This window comes from Musa acuminata, chromosome BXJ2-10, assembly GCF_036884655.1.
Source record: "Musa acuminata AAA Group cultivar baxijiao chromosome BXJ2-10, Cavendish_Baxijiao_AAA, whole genome shotgun sequence".
Classification (NCBI taxonomy): Eukaryota; Viridiplantae; Streptophyta; class Magnoliopsida; order Zingiberales; family Musaceae; genus Musa; species Musa acuminata.
In genome coordinates this window covers 33,696,516-33,712,918 of record NC_088347.1, presented here as the reverse complement: position 1 = coordinate 33,712,918, position 16,403 = coordinate 33,696,516, and the positions used below count along the sequence as shown (strand labels likewise).

At 38.8% G+C, this 16,403-nt stretch overlaps 3 protein-coding genes across 3 annotated transcripts; 2 read left to right on the top strand and 1 right to left on the bottom strand.

The window, feature by feature from the left end:
• The first annotated feature begins 488 nt into the window (after positions 1 to 488).
• LOC135585347 (mitochondrial uncoupling protein 5-like) lies at positions 489 to 2,015 on the top strand. Its single transcript, XM_065129919.1, has one exon. It carries the CDS (start codon positions 778 to 780, stop codon positions 1,747 to 1,749), a length of 972 nt encoding a protein of 323 aa, XP_064985991.1. The 5' UTR covers positions 489 to 777; the 3' UTR covers positions 1,750 to 2,015.
• A 900-nt stretch (positions 2,016 to 2,915) lies between these two features.
• On the bottom strand, positions 2,916 to 11,239 carry LOC135625297 (glucose-6-phosphate isomerase 1, chloroplastic-like). The gene is made up of 14 exons (XM_065129918.1): positions 10,412 to 11,239; positions 9,664 to 9,786; positions 8,442 to 8,540; positions 8,248 to 8,331; positions 7,503 to 7,646; positions 7,355 to 7,420; positions 7,164 to 7,232; positions 6,976 to 7,083; positions 6,008 to 6,060; positions 5,785 to 5,923; positions 4,886 to 5,042; positions 4,715 to 4,793; positions 3,848 to 3,914; positions 2,916 to 3,333 (listed from the first exon to the last, which is right to left on the bottom strand). The coding sequence occupies exons 1-14, from the start codon at positions 10,922 to 10,924 to the stop codon at positions 3,199 to 3,201; spliced, it is 1,836 nt and encodes a 611-aa protein (XP_064985990.1). The 5' UTR covers positions 10,925 to 11,239; the 3' UTR covers positions 2,916 to 3,198.
• A 943-nt stretch (positions 11,240 to 12,182) lies between these two features.
• LOC135626060 (uncharacterized) lies at positions 12,183 to 15,455 on the top strand. The gene is made up of 5 exons (XM_065131248.1): positions 12,183 to 12,379; positions 13,381 to 13,458; positions 14,121 to 14,193; positions 14,507 to 14,580; positions 15,195 to 15,455. The coding sequence occupies exons 1-5, from the start codon at positions 12,278 to 12,280 to the stop codon at positions 15,264 to 15,266; spliced, it is 399 nt and encodes a 132-aa protein (XP_064987320.1). The 5' UTR covers positions 12,183 to 12,277; the 3' UTR covers positions 15,267 to 15,455.
• Positions 15,456 to 16,403: the final 948 nt, after the last annotated feature.

Genomic DNA, 16,403 nt, shown 5'->3' with positions numbered 1-16,403 from the left:
GAGTTACGCTGAAGCAGGTGCGCACTCCTCGGACGGTTACCAATCACCAAACGCGAAAGTGAACGTTCTTCCCAATAGCGTCGGCAGTGACGAATAAAAGATCGGGCCCCACCCTTCCTCTAAAATCAACAGCCGTACGCACCATTGACGGACGGCGTCGATGAAACTTGTGGCAGTGGTGCATCAAATCACGTGTAAATACGCGTGCACGAGTGGCAATGCACCCTCGGCCGGTCGCGGACGATGGGGGAGCACCAAGAACCGTTCGATGCTTAATCAACGGCCAAGATTCTACCTCAGGGAAGAATACCAGACGGTTTCAAACCCTAAGCCAGTTGTTTTCTGCCAATTAAAAGTAAAATCCGCGTCTAGAGAGGAATCGGACCCTCCCCCGGACTCGGCCTCCCCCTCTTCGACTTCGCGTCGGCTTCTTCCTTCCTCCTTCTCTCGTCATGGCATCTGGGAGCTCAGCACACATTATAAATTGCTCACCCTCCGCCTCTCCTCCAACTCGTACTTACACAGAAGCATATGTCTCAGCGGCCCAGCGTTCCACACTCCTCTTCCGTAGCTTTCGCCCTCCACTCCCATCTCCTGGTCTCCAGTGAGATGAACTCCAACTCCAACTGGTTATCGCTGTAATTTTAGCGATCCAAAGGAGCCTACTTTCCGATCCTTTCTGCCTAAAGTTGGGATTTTGTCCGCCCCTTTGGCCTAAAGGATCCACCCTGACCATTATTTTTGGTTGATTTATTCTTTTTATTCTGCTAACGAGAGATGGGCGTGAAAGGATTCGTGGAAGGAGGCATCGCCTCGATCGTGGCCGGCTGTTCCACCCACCCCCTCGACCTTATCAAGGTCCGCATGCAGCTCCAAGGCGAGGCCCTCAGCCCCGCAGTCTCCTCCCTCCGCCCAGCCGTCGCCCTCCAGGGTGCTTCTGGCTTGGCCACCATTCATCATCACCAGCCGTCCCTTCCCCTGCCGCGCCGCCCTGGACCGATTGCGGTGGGCGCGCAGATCCTCCGCGCGGAGGGCCCTGCTGGGCTATTCTCTGGGGTCTCGGCTACTGTTCTCCGCCAGACCCTCTACTCCACCACCCGCATGGGCCTTTACGACATGCTGAAGAAGCGCTGGTCCGCGTCCGGCGACGGTGCGTCCCTCCCGCTTCATCGCAAGATCGCCGCCGGTCTCATCGCCGGTGGGATCGGGGCGGCGGTCGGGAACCCCGCCGACGTGGCCATGGTCCGGATGCAAGCCGACGGGCGGCTTCCCCCCGCTGAGCGCCGGAACTACCGGAGCGTGCTCGACGCCATCGGGCGAATGGCCCGCCAGGAAGGGGTCGGGAGCCTGTGGCGTGGGTCGTCGCTGACGGTGAACCGGGCGATGATCGTCACGGCGTCGCAGCTGGCGACGTACGACCAGGCGAAGGAGGCGATCCTGCGGCAGCGCGGGGCGGGGGCAGACGGGCTGGGGACGCACGTGGCGGCGAGCTTCGCAGCGGGTCTCGTTGCGGCAGTGGCGTCGAACCCGGTGGACGTGGTGAAGACGCGTGTGATGAACATGAAGGTGGAGAAGGGGGCGGCGCCGCCGTACGCCGGGGCGCTGGACTGCGCTCTGAAGACGGTGAGGGCGGAGGGTCCTATGGCGCTGTACAAGGGCTTCGTGCCCACCGTGTCCCGCCAAGGCCCCTTCACCGTCGTCCTCTTCGTGACGCTCGAGCAGGTGCGCAAGATGCTCAAGGACTTCTAACGGACGGCTGACACGCCTCGCCTTCTACTACGAACGGCTATGATGACGACAACAATAAGAATACAGATTCTTCTTAATGTTTACAGCTTTTCAGTGCGTTATTACAGACGACAGTTCGTCTGATGCTTTAAATTTTGTTTCAGTATTATGCTTCTTCTTTTCTTTATAGTTTTCAGTCCACAAATGCTATGTTGCCTCAACATTTTCGTATAATGTTAGCGTTTCTTATTCTCCCGTAATAAATATATTATCTGAATTAAGCCTAAGTTTATAGCCTCATCACATGAGAAAGTTAATAATATTATGTGTTGACTTCCCCTTCTTGCAAATTAGAGTTGGGTTTTCATGTGAGATGTGGGGATTCAATCCTCTTCTTGTCCATCCATGTTCCCTTTGTTGCTTGATGATGGATTGACATGTGTTTTTGATGATCAATATTATAATTTTGCTTGTAAGACAAACTCGATCGGTTAATAAGCAATCTATATCAAAGAAGTTTTTTGCTTTGAAGAAACAAAATTGAAAATTAAGGAACGACTATTCTACATGTGCTTTATGTGTTTTTAGTCATTTGAGGTGTGACTTTGATCGTTTCCAGAGAGTTTGAGAAAGAAAGAATCTTGAAATATTTGCGTAAGAGAATGCATAAGAGGGGTTTGATTTGAAGTTCGAACTAATTTTAGAAAGCTATTATAATTATATATATATATATATTAATTATCTTCACGTAGTAAAGAAACTAATTATCTGTTCACAAATTATAATCTTTATTTTTTGTGTGATCAGTTCATCACGTTTGCTAATATGAATAGTATTGTCGTACAGAACCCAATCCATCCCTGCAAAAGAAACCATACTTAATGGAGAGGAAAAGAAAAATTAGGACAGAGAAATCTATTGTAAAAGAAAAGAGGAAAGATGAAGAAATGGTAGAAAATAAAGTAGAGGAAGGATGTTGATCTCCATGTGTATATATCTTATATATCTTTTGGTCACTGGACAAAGATTTGGAAATATTAGAGATGGAGATAGATTCTGACAATGGGATCATTGGCATGTGTCAATTTAGGATTAAAACCGAACCTAGACGGCATCAAAACCTTCTCTCAATCTTTTGAGAGTCTTATCAGCAAGATTAAGGCTTTGACAGAAATAAATTAGCTTAATTTTACTCAACAGGATATGCATGTTTATATATAATAGAAACTGAAACAACAATACAAACAGCTACCGAAGAAATGAAACAAACAGCAATTGTTGAATTAAACTAGTTAATGACCGAAACCCAACACACTTCAATCTTTCTTTCTGCTACTTTCCATAATTGAATCCTTCTGCGCCGCTCCCTTGCTGATTCCAGTTGCATTGACTCTTCACAAGAGGGGTTTACTTCCCCTTGCTGATTCCAGTTACATACTAATTGCAGAATACGTACAGTGAAGAATAAACTTAAGCATATAACTCATCCACGTTACATTCTCCAAGGAAAACTTTGATGCTTCGAGGTGAACCACAGCTGCCTTCGGCAATCAGTGCTCTGTTATTTGCAGCCAAATGCGCCACGATCTTGTATATCATTTCTATCTGTTCAGGAGTATGAAAAATACCTTGTGAGCTAGTAAGGCAAACCCTAGTATGAATGCCAGTTTGGTTCAACTTCTTATGTAGTTGATATTTGGAGACTTTAATCGAGTCCAAGTCAGGATGCCCAAAGAACAAAACTAAAATTTGATTCAGATCAAGGTGCCTGACTAATTATTATAAGGTAGAAGTTTGATACTACAAGTTTCTTTGCCATATGGTTAATTGAAATTGCATCCTTCTGTAGAGATACTACATTTCGTCTTCATATATTTTAGGTACAAAATATGTACATGTTTCACCTTCAAACGTATGCATGAAAAGCTTCTACCTATATCCATAGAGTTTAACTGTAACTAGTAGAATATTAAATGATTTAGGTTTATAATTAGTATTTCTGCAGGGTTAGTGAGGTTATCACAACATTTAGCATGCAAATGTATAAATGTGCTTATCAATTATATTGCATTGTCAAACTTTTGAAATAAGATTGATAATCCAGTTATGAAAATATTACCTGCTCTGGGACATGACATCTTTCTGCAATTTCCTCGAGTGATAGTGGCTCAATAGGTTCTTTACAGCTGAAAGAAAAACCAAATAATATAATAGTAAAGCACAAATACAAAGTAATGTAGCAACACGAGACAGATAAAGTAAAGAAGAGACCATAATGACATTGCGGAATCTCGAAAAATTTGTTCTAGGGGAACTGAAGAAAAGGATTGTCACTTCATATACCAATGCCATACTAGTGTGTGATGGTACATGCCATCTGGTATAAGCTAACCACATTGCTAAATGCATGCCAGCACAATAGGTCCATACCAAATCCAAGCATACCAACACAATAGCTACTCGGTACACCTTGGAATGGTCAGTATGCCAGTATGATTAAGAACATAGACAAGTTTAGCAGCCAATAGGCTGTGGCTGTATGACCATAAACAACAAAGAATAGAACAAGTAATTCCTCCTGAATGTATAATATGCGACTTAACAAAATCTGTGTGATCATTATGATCCAAACCCACATCCCTTTTTTCAATGTGGGCACATCTGCCAACATCAGACCAGGACAATCATATTCCAGGGAAGTATTGAAGTCTCCATTTAAGAAATTACAAACTACTAGATATGACATGGAAGATATACGCTTCAAGCTTCAAGAAAGTAGTATTACCTCAGAAGAACACACAAAAAGGTTAAAAATATTGATACTAATTGTTACTGTGTTCCATCAATAAAGAATTATTACCTCAGAAGAACACTAATTGTTAGGTTTCTCATTTTCTCCTATGCTTAAAAAGGTTTTAGTTGATCTTCAAAACATGCAGATTTTACTGAAGTCTCGTGTGAATTTTTGAACAAAAGATAAAAGTACCTGGCCTCATTTAGAACAGCCAAAATCCGCTTCTGGAGTGCTAATACTTCTCCTGCTGCTTTTTTCCCAGCTTCCACACCTGCAACCAGGAACAAATGTTATAAATACTTGTGGCTTTTGTGAAGTGAACTTTTTCATTTTAACAAACATGAAGAAAATATAGCATAATACCAGGTTGATGATATGCATTGATATTGATCAGGCATGCATAAATACCAACAGCTCGTTCATAGAGTGCAATTAGTGCTCCTACACTTCTAGGAGTTACTTGTTGTACAGTCACTGTAATTGATTCACGATCGTTTGCATAGAGGGCTGAACGAGTTCCCTGAACAAACATGAAATGATCCTCAATACACAAGAAAGATTGACAAATAAACGATAAAAGTATATAAATGATCCCGAGCCATGAACTGAAAAAACATTAAAACTTATGGGGAAGGAATGAACCATTCATCAAACTGAAATTATTGCGAGTAATTCATGTATGTATTCTGTCAGAGAAATGAAGCTCAACTTGTGTACAACTATTGTAGACATGGCACCCAAAGGACCAAGAAAAAGAGGTTACAACAGAATGTGTGAGGCAATGATCACATAGACATCAAAAGATAAAAAGAACACTTTCCCATAACTATGGAACTTGTTTTTCCATACACCAAAGGATGAGATACGTGCATTATAAGTGATGAGAAAGATAAACAGAAGCACAAGTTTGGACAAGAGGTAGAGGCTCACATAGCTCTGTGCCAATCAGACAAGTGCATAGTACACTCAATTCACCATATGGAAATAAAAAATATGCCATAAATTCTCACATTTAAATTCCAGATACCATAGGGCAAAGCAGATGAAAAATGGTGGCAAAAACAAGTAAATGGAAACAATTTTCATCTTATTCAGGTACAGTTATAAAACATGCCAAAGACATAAGAGCATAAACTAGGCTAACATGCAGTAACATATTTCAAACATCAATAACATTTTAAGAAGACATAACAGCAAAAAAATTGAGTAAAAAGACAATAAAATATTTAAAAATAAGCCCACTATAGCCAACTGATAACTACCTGCAACATTCCAAACAAATAATCACCACACGTAACTCCTGGTTCGAGCTCCCAGTCATGACCTGGGGGCCTGTCATGCAATACCTCAATAAAAGTGACAAAGAAATTGTGAACCCCTTCTCTCAGCTGTTGTATGTAGCTGCTCCCAGTAAGATGACTGTATCAGACATCAGATTTCTAAATATCTAAATGAATGAAAGACAAAGTGAAGTCAAAAACCGACGCATGTTGATCAGTGCTGCCTTTGTTTCCATACACAGTAAGTCCTTGATTAACCTATTATGAAAGGAAATTTATTAAAAGTGCACAACCCAACGAAATATATAGTATGAATGGAAGAATGCCACTAATGATCATCTTGGGGTTGATTCATGTTCTTTAAAAAAGATAAAATGTAATCCAAGAAAGAAAAACCATATACAGATAGATTGTGAAATTTAAAAGAAAAAAAATGGTGAAAGATATATACTGCATGGTGTACAATAAATAAACCAGGTAACAAGCTATTAATAGTAAAGACATGCTAGTCAGATTCAGTGTACCATGATGCAGAAAACAATGTCACTGGAGTTGATGACATATGATCATAACCTATATACAGACCACTTGGTCATATAATGGTGCAATAGATGCAATGGAAACAGTCTCTGAAGAATACATCTCAATATAGCCTTTGTGAATTGATATAACAAAGTAGACATTGTAGTCTAACCCAGTCATATGTCAACTTTGCAGGACGTGGATACATATTACAACATGCAAGTCCGCTACCCAACTAAACTAGACTAGCACATCTTTTGTTAACAACAAACAGTAGTAGGAAGTAAGATCTTTATGGTATCACTTTGATGTAATTATCCTTGACGTTGTTTATACAAATCCTTTTACAACACCAGACTCAAATCATTTGTTTAGCTCATTGGCTTTGTGGTTCAAACTGAAAAGTTCCTAGGCAATGAGTGCAGAGTCATGCAAGTGTGAGGTGCATGTACATTTGTGACTTATTTTAATTTCCTCAAGACATATTAATGTGTGCCTTTTGTCAGAATACAACAATGAATTCCCAGTGACAGTTGATGCTTTGTCATGTTCTACATATCTTAAGCCATATTTAAATAAGAGTAGAAGTATTCCGTATATTCAAATGATGCTTTGGAACTACAGAATTCGTGAAGATGCAATGCTACAAACCCGATTTCCGTCAAGGTCGAATTCTTTTCCAAGTGACTCCATGACCAACTGTTGCAAATATCTACTAAATAGCAATAAGCTGTCCTTGTATGGAAGTACAACCATATCCTGTGAACAACAAATAATAGAACCGTTAGCTAAATACGAAGTTGAATATGAGAAATATGGTTGAAGAACAACTTCCGAACCTTGGATCCAATTCCACCAGAAGCCCAGGACCAACATAAAGCAAGCAAAGCTGCTGGATTATCCTTGACCTGCATAACATGATTTGAAATTTACATAATTAGAAAAGAGCATAGAATGCATACTTACTATAATTAATGAAAGTAATATGTGACAGGTAAACTATTAGCAAAAGTAGGCAGTAGATCCATACCACTGTTGTCCGATTAGCCTTGTCCATCAATGATGCACCAACAAGCATTTCTTTAATGTCAATTCCCTAGATTGTGACACAATAATGAATCTAAGTTCACGAAACAAAATTCCTGAAAAACCTGAAGCAGAAAAAAAATAATAAATGCCTGAAGTGCTGCAGGGAGCAAACCAACGGCAGACATTTCTGATGTTCTACCACCAACCCAGTCAAACATAGGAAATCTTGCCAACCACCCTTCAATTCTAGCTGTATTGTCTAATAAGGAGTTTTCCTGAGTAATCGCAACACCCTGAAAATGCATATTGTTTTAAGTAAAATGCTACAGAATGCAAAAAGACAATTTAACTATATGATCCTTCATACACAACCAGAACTGATTTAATTATTGCAAGGTTGCAGTGGTTTGAACAATAAGATACCAGTGTGGTAGTTCTTTCTACAAATAGTAAAGTAAACAATTAGCTTTTAAATTCTCCTAATTAAACAAAAACCATCTGTAACTCTTTCTAGGGTGTGCTTTAGCAAGAGGCCAATGAAAGTGAATACATCTCATCCAATGAGAATGCATCTACTGGTTCAAATATTGTATAAGCCAGATCACAACACCAATACTGGTCTTCACATTTCCAATAAAAGACAATTTGTTAATCACAATTAGCTCTTGTACAGTGAAATTTGTTCATTGCAATTAGCTCTCGTACTGTGAAATTTGTTTGAAAAGAGAGACAAGTCTCGTGTCATGAGATTAATAGTTCAAAAATTACACAGAAAAAACATATGGACCATAAATCTCTGAGGATTTTTAAAAACAAAGAAAATGCATAATCCATAATAACCGACAAGGAAGAGAAGGAAACTTGAAGAAAAAAATAAAAAAATGAAGTTATTACCTGTTTTGAGAAGTCTAGCCCAGCTTCTCGAAAGGCTTTCTGTATTTCCAATAGACCATTTCGTGTTTCAGGGGTACCTCCACTCTAATAAGCATAAAGAGAAATCATGAATATTTTCACATGACCTATGCTATAAAACATGTCAAAAAAAAGGTGGCCAAAATTATCAAGATTGTGTTACTACTCCCACTGACCTTTGATATTACAATCACGAGTGTTGATGCAAGCTCAGGACCAAGCTGTGCAATTTGATGATCAATTCCAGCTGGATCTGTATTATCAATAAATCTTATCTGGCACATGATCAAAGCTCAGAGAAACAGTAAGATGTGAAATTACTTATATATCATCGAATTATTTAGAACTGACAAAACCAAGCCAAAGAAGAAGATTTGGAACAGAACTTTAGAGGACTTCATTGGGAATAAGAAGAAATTATAAATTTATTAAAATTTTGCTTTCTATATAAGTTATTTTAGTATGATGCAAAAAATAAGTTATTGCTAGCATAAAAATATGAAATTCTTCCATATTGTGAACAGAAGGCTGATATCAATAGGAACAAATATGCAATATACTGTAGCACATATGAAAGATTTTATTAATCAAACTCAGACTGTTGAGAGCCAAGGATGATAGATGACGCTTGTAAAAGAATTACAAAATCTTTATAAGACATTTACTTTTTCTAAGACAATTAACTTAGAAAAAGAGACCAACTTAACCCAATCAGAAAAAGCAGCAGGTTGTAACTCAATAAAAAATTCACAGGAAAAGATCATATACACGAGGTCAGTCATGGCTATTTCCAGTCCATGTACATAAACCTATACACATTTATTTTGCATTACAGAATCAAAAAACCACATTAATCCAATATTAAAAAATAGCGACACAAACTAGAGCTTAATTCGGAAAGGGTATGTTTTCTGCTTAGATTTGTGTAAATCATGGTCTCAACAATGAGTTTCTTGCTCATAGAAACTTGTAGTCTTCCTCCTTTTGTCTTATTTTCTTTAGTAACTCTCAGGTTTTAGTTGGATACTGTGGTCATCCTTGCTTTTAGTTTTGTAATTATACCTTTCAACATTTTAATGCACAACAAGACCAAATTTATATTTTGCAACACTAGGTAGGTTGTCTCCATGGTAATCTAAATTATGGAACTCAAGCAAAAGCATCTGAAGTTAAACAAACAGAGAATTTGAAGAAGTAAAGAGAAATAAGATTTTTATATAAAGTATATCGGAACCAATCTAAAGAGATTGTTACAGATGATTTTAGGGACAAATGGCACAGAACAAACACAACAAATTAAGCTATTAATTCAATAAAAAATCTAGATTATGTTAACATAATTCAAAATGATAATTTCATAAGATACTGACAAATTTTGGTAAAAAAAAAGAGACCCACCTTTAAAGGAGGATTATCAGGAGCCAATGCCTCAGAAACAAATTGAGGTCCCAATGCTGAACCTCCAATTCCAACAGAGAGCACTTGGGTAAAGCGACCAGCAGAAGATGATGGAGGTTTAATCTGCTTATTTTCATAATGTCAAATTAAAAGATAAATACTTCAACCAAAAGGGACATTATGAAAAGCTTTATGAAGCAAATCAAGTTTGTAATATGATCAATGGCATTACTACGTTTGTGTAACTGAATTGAGTCATTGTGCACAATCATTTAGTCACTTCATGGTAGTCAAATGATATATTCTGAGTCCAGATACATGGATATGACATTCGTAATGTATTAATGTTGGGTACAAACGATTGGTCCATAAATGGGAAAAGAAGAAAAGAGGAAAAAGAACATAAACCAACATCTCTGCAAAAAACATAATAAGAAAATGTATGTTGAATTAGTTGCCTTTTGTCATAAAAGCATCGCAGCATGTATGCCGTTGCAAGGCGACAAAGAAGCAATTTCAGATCTACACTTCTGAAAAGTCAATATTATGAATTTGGCTCATACTCATTTTGAAGATGACAATTACATCTTCAAACATAGGCGCTTCAGTGTAAACCAAGGATGAACTTAATGAACATTTAGTAGTTGCGAAACCGATGCGCCAATGCAATCGCGCACAGAGGACACTAATCTAAAGAAAAGAAGTCAGTAAACCACAGATTTAAGCAGAAGCGGAATAAAAACGTTACCTTAGCGCTGATAACGTCATCCGCAAACTTGCAGATGGCATCGAGCGTGTTCTCGATCTGCAGTCTCAAGAACGAGTTGGGCGCAAGCTTCGGGTTCCTCAGCCAGTAATGACCCACCATACGGCCCTCGTCGGGGTTTGCGATGGCTCCCTTCTCGAGATCCTGCATCGCTAGGAACGCCTTCTGCAGCTTGGGTTCCATCTGGTCGAAGAACTCCTCGGTGAACCCGATCCGGCTGACATCGAGGAAGAGACCGAGCACCTTGTGCTGGTAGAGCCAGTCAACATATCGGTGCCATAGCTTGATCGGGTCCTTCTCGACGGCTCCGTTCTTGATCTTCTCCGCCGGTACAGCGGAGGAGGAAGCCGCGGAGGAGGAGGAGCGGGGAAGGCCGACGATGGATCGTGGCGGGCGGAGGTGGCGGATGCAGCTGGGGGGCAGGATGGGGAGGGATCGGCGGAGGCGGAGGCGGAGGGCGGGGGAGGGGTAGCAGATGCCGGAAATGGAAGCCATGGGGTAGCTCTCAACGCTTTTGGTAGCGGAGAGAGATCGGATTCGAGTCTGCGTCCGGTGCTCGAGATTTGGGGTGAGGAATTTAAACGGAGGAAGCGTTGGTGGAAGTTGGCACGTGCCGGAGACGGCGAGGAGGGCTTTGCACGTGCCGAGGTGGCGTCGTGGAGTTCGTCTCTTGCGTCGGTGATATTTGAAGAGGAGAGGAGAGATCACTGAGCCGCGAAGTGGACGGACCGACGAGATGTTCGGCCCTGATCGGAGTTGAAGAGATCCGCTGTCCTACGATGGCTGCGATGTGGACGGACGTCACCGACCGCCGAACAGTGCTTTCGCGGCATATTTTGATTGGTCCTCTTTCAACATTGAATCTTTGGATTGGCTTCTTTTATTTTATTAGCATCTAAATTGAATATTATCTTTTTTTATTTGTTCATAACGACTTACTTTTACAAGTATTAGCAAATAAATATACCATTCGCTCAAAATGGTTAGTAAAATAAGAAAAATGAAAACAGATGTATAGTAAATTGTGATTGGAGGAAACTGTGGGACCCATTTACCACTTACGTGTGCGGTCATCGCCGACTCCCATCACGTGGCACGGGTTCGGTACGTGCCAATATAAGCGCCAACAGTTATACGAATATATATGTACAAGGCAAACGTATGCAAAGTACACATGATTTGTGACATCAGTCCACGTCGATGATGCCTACATATCACATCATACTAATAATTTTATTTTTTTTATGCCATTGGATGTAAAAAAAGAAAAAAGAAAAGCTCATTTTATGTATATCTACAGAAGTTATTGACATGACATGATACGTCAATAAGAGCGAAAAAATGAAAAGTAATTACTGTATACTTGTATTATTTAAATCGTAGGTAGGTAGTACATTGGACGTACATGATGTATGATCCATTCCCGCTCTCACCATAATTACAGTAGAATAGAGCGTTTCATCCCGAAATGAGATCGGCTGTGTCGATAGTTTTATCATTCAGTAAAAAGATAGGGCTCCGTATCAGAAGTGACTTCGGGGCGTATCGCTAACAGCCAATAGAACGGCTGTTTCTTGTGTTTGGTCGTTCCGTCATGACACATTCTCTCGTCCTCTCCCGCGTGGTGTCGATTCTCGTGTGGGCCCACTAGTTGTGAGAGAGAGGGAAGCGTGTTTCCTGTCTCAGCCGATTCAGGAAGTTTGACGCCTTGTTTGATAAGAGGCGTGGCCACCAGGTCACCCATTAAACAAATGTCCGCGACTTGGTTCTCCTCGCCGACTCGGCCTTTATGCTCACTCTCGGCCTCTCGGAAGCGGAGGAATCTGTGACGCCACGACACTGTGAAGAATGTGGTGGGAAGAAGAATTTCGAGATGTAGAAGCGGAGGAAGAGGAGCAGCGAGAATCCCCCTTCGATTTCGAGTTCTTGTCCCTGCTATCAAAGCCAAAGGTGACCATAGATCTCCCTCCTTTGTTGCTGTATCTGGGGATTCAAGCAATCGTGTCTACTGTCTGATGATTCTTTGGTTGATGGACACTTGGATCATTCTTGTGCTAGATACTGGTGTTCATAAGTTACTTTCTGGGAAAGTTTGGATTTTTTGTTGATTTGCCTACTTCAATGGGGAAGAGATTTTATGATTTTGTCCATGAATCATACAACTGATGCGGTCCCTGCTCTAATGCTAAAGTGAGCAATTACTACAACCCTAAGTGCAAGTGTAAAAAGAGAACAATGATTAAACATGAAAAACATTGGGACTTCAGAAGTATCATGTAAAAGAGGCTTAAACACATGGGTAGGTAGCCATGCTTTCACACACCCAACTGCTCTAATGCCTTGAAAACATGCTGGCTATTCAACCAGACAAATAATTTGTCTGGATCCAGAGTACAAGCAAAGTTTTTCACTCTGGTCCCTAAAGTCCTTCGTACCTGCCCCTCCTTTTTGGTCTCAAACTAGATTGGTCAAATGGACAAGTCAAAATGTTTCCATTCGTTATGACATTTTATTCATTATTTATTAATTATGTGAATTTCTTGGACCAAAACATCCATAAATGTGATATATGGACCCTATGAAGCACTTCGGTTTGTTTATTGCTCAAAATATTAGAACTAACTGAGATCACAATATTAGGGCCTTATGACTAGTATAGACAAATATTTGTAATTGCAACAAAAAAATATTTCCTTATTTTGATTTTTTTAAATTATTATTATTATTTTCATTTATTCCTTTATTACTGACATCATCCTTTATTCCATGTAAACGATAATCTTTTAAGTAATTGATGATGTGTTCCATTTAAATAGGTGTATTGAACTGTAGGTCTTATGCTATAAGAAGTTCTCAGACGCATACTTTCCAAAGTTTGCCTTTTTTTATTGAATTTATATAAAGACACTATGTTCTTGTACTGACATTTTTGGTGCTGCTTTCTAACGTAGGATTACTACAAGACACTGGAAGTTGATTTTGATGCTACTGAAGAAGTAATCCGTTCCAACTACATCCGTCTGGCTTTGGTTTGTAATTTCATATAAGTCTTTTGCCTTTATATATGTCCATTCAGCATTAACTTTAGCATCCTGTTATTTAAGCAGAGTCCTGACAAAGTCTCATTTGTTGTTTAAAAGAAAAAAAATGTAAGAACTGACAGGAAAAAACCTTTTTTGGTAAAAGTGATTTGTTATATTGTTTTATGAAATCTCCAGTGCTTCTGAAATTTTCAGAAGAAAAAAGGGTTTAAAAATAAAAAATATAAATAAATAAATAAAGAACCTTTGAGGCATAATTCTATGTTCTTTCTCTGGCAACTTGTTTCTGTTCCCAGAATACAAGAAATAGAATAAAAGCAAAAAATTGGTTTCTATTTTAGAACCATGAAGATCAGAAAGGACATGAATCATGCCTTTTAAGTATTGTAACCATTCCGTCCACCAAACTTGTTTCATGGTATGGAAAAATAGCTAGTGAAGTATCCAGTCAAGTTTCAATTTGTTGCTTTCCTTTTCTAAAACTAGTTATTCTATGCCAGCCTATGGTGTCATGGAGCCTATCTGGTGCATCTCTATATTTTAAACTTTTATAACACAATTTAGTAATCATGAAAAGTAGCAAATTCACATCCAATTATTCTAGTTACAGCAAAATTATTTAGTTATTTCACTGTGTTTTTCTTTTCCAGAAATGGCATCCTGATAAGAAAAAGGAGGAAAGTGCTACTTCAAGATTTCAAGAAATTAATGAGGCATACAAAGGTAAATGACCAACTAATTGAAGAATGCAAGATTTTCCAGGTTTAGGGCAAGTTTCGAGGTCCCTTCCTGGTTGCAGAGCTTAATCTGTAACCAATGAGGTAGATCTTCCCATACATGAGTTGGCCTTTATAGTTTAACACTGTGCCTTGGTCAGGAATGGTTGTTCATAGTTTCCATAACTTATAAGTTGTATTGATCTCAAGTTTGTGCTTTCATGCTGATTGCATGTTCGAAAATGTATACCTGATTATTTCTGTTTTAATCTTTGTTATGCTTGATTGCTGTTGCTAACTGATATGCATTCTTTTAACAGTTTTAAGTGATCCTGTCAAAAGGCGGCAATACAATGAGAAGGGAGTCTGTGTAATCCAAGACTACAATGCCATCGTAAGCATATCTATCCAATTTTTGTATGCTTGTTTTAGTTGTAGCTGATGCATGTGACTTAGCATTTTTTGTTACTTTAAGAAATTGACAAATATATAGATAAGAACATGCCAGGTTAAAATTGCACAAATTAGCTGCAGTATACTTTAATTGATGATATATTTAAAATTAAGTATAACATCTTGAATAATCCCATATCGGAAATTGACAAGATTAATATTTCAACCTAAGTATTTCGGTCTGTGGTCTGGGTTTAACGAAGTTGACAGTATCAAAGCTAACCTACTATTGAGACATGGTGAAGAGCACTCCCCCTTAAGTGGGAGAGATTGTAAGATCCCGATTAGTTCCAAAGTGAACAAAACTAGGATTAACTTATAAGGATATGATGGGTGTACAATATGATAAGTATATGATTTACATGATCTATATGAAAAAGTTGAACACTGATAAGAATTGCAAGACTAGAAAGCATATGTAATTTTTATTGTACAATCCCTAATTTTTATGCTGGGGTATTCTGGAATTTCAGGGTTCTCATTTTTTATGTTGTCTTCCTATTTGTCTTTTGTGAAAAATAGCAATGACTATTTTGGTGGATTCTTTAATTTCAGGAATACCTGAACCGATACAAGGGCTTGATATTAACATGCAATGGACTAGGTATTAGATATCCAATATGGTAAATCGACTTAAAGTGGTGCAACAATATGCTGAGACGGCAAAATCATCTCTAGAGATTTATCATGTAATACAAGCATGGTATCAAGCTGAATCATGATACAATTATCAAATGGATTATGTAATACTGTAACAACATTTATAATTTGAATGTGATGGGTAAAGCCTGAAGGCACAACGCCATTTTGTTTGTATAGTGATGAAATGCATACTTCAAGATGGTCTGTATGAGTGCGCACAAATGTGTTCCAAGGATGAGCCAAACAGTTTCAATAAGATGGTGGATTTGGTTCGGCTCATTTTGGGATCTTTGCAATGTGCTATCCCTTATCGTAAACTGGAAGTGGAGGAAGCAGCTGAGACTTTTGTTGCTAGTGTTGGTGATGACTCGCTTGGGGGAAATGTTGTCGCTAAAGTTGGATTTAAAAGTGTGGCTGCCCTTATGAGGATTAAGAAAGCGCAAACAAGAAAGAAGAGGAATCCGTCTTTAGGGGAAGTCGATTCGATACGAAGCTCGATGGAGAATAGATCTTTCTTATTTTCTCTTTAATTTTCTTATAGATTTCTTTAGTTGGAACTGAGGATTCATGAAGTATATGCGGAAACTATGATGATACACTTTGGTATATTGGATTTTGTCATGTACACTTCATTTCTTTTTGTTAGAATTTGAATCACGAAAAATAGTTAGCTTCTTTTAAGATAATATTATAAACAATTGGTGCGACTATATTTCTTTTCATGAGTGATTTTAATCAGGTTAAAGACAATTTGCGGATTCATGCTTGTAGGTATCTATGCAGTCGATCTTACATACATTGATGCTGTTGTATGATTCTAGCGGGTATTTGAACATGCTATCATTCATACATACATTTTATGCTCCAAGTAAATGTACCTCAACATGAAGCATGCATGCATTCATGATTGTCCATTGCTTGTTTTTAGCAACAACACAATACTTTCAATTATATAATGCCAAATTATCAAAAGACAATGATGGAAATAAAGGCCAAATAATGTAATTAAATGACAATGATGGAACCATTTGAATTTAAGTTTACATGAAGAAATGGCACCCATCGGGCTTCTACTAATTGCTATAATTTTAATATAATAACTAAATGAATACTTCGAACTCC

Bases quoted from the DNA above. Each gene is read 5' to 3' on its own strand.
- LOC135585347 (XM_065129919.1), top strand. From the start codon at position 778: ATGGGCGTGAAAGGATTCGTGGAAGGAGGCATCGCCTCGATCGTGGCC.
- LOC135625297 (XM_065129918.1), bottom strand. From the start codon at position 10,924: ATGGCTTCCATTTCCGGCATCTGCTACCCCTCCCCCGCCCTCCGCCTC. The intron at 8,332-8,441 runs GTCAGTGGGAGT...TATGCTTATTAG, and splicing joins TCGTGATTGTAATATCAAAG to AGTGGAGGTACCCCTGAAAC. The intron at 7,647-8,247 runs GTAATAACTTCA...ATGCATTTTCAG, and splicing joins GGCTAGACTTCTCAAAACAG to GGTGTTGCGATTACTCAGGA.
- LOC135626060 (XM_065131248.1), top strand. From the start codon at position 12,278: ATGTGGTGGGAAGAAGAATTTCGAGATGTAGAAGCGGAGGAAGAGGAG. The intron at 12,380-13,380 runs GTGACCATAGAT...TTTCTAACGTAG, and splicing joins CCCTGCTATCAAAGCCAAAG to GATTACTACAAGACACTGGA. The intron at 14,581-15,194 runs GTAAGCATATCT...CTTTAATTTCAG, and splicing joins TCCAAGACTACAATGCCATC to GAATACCTGAACCGATACAA.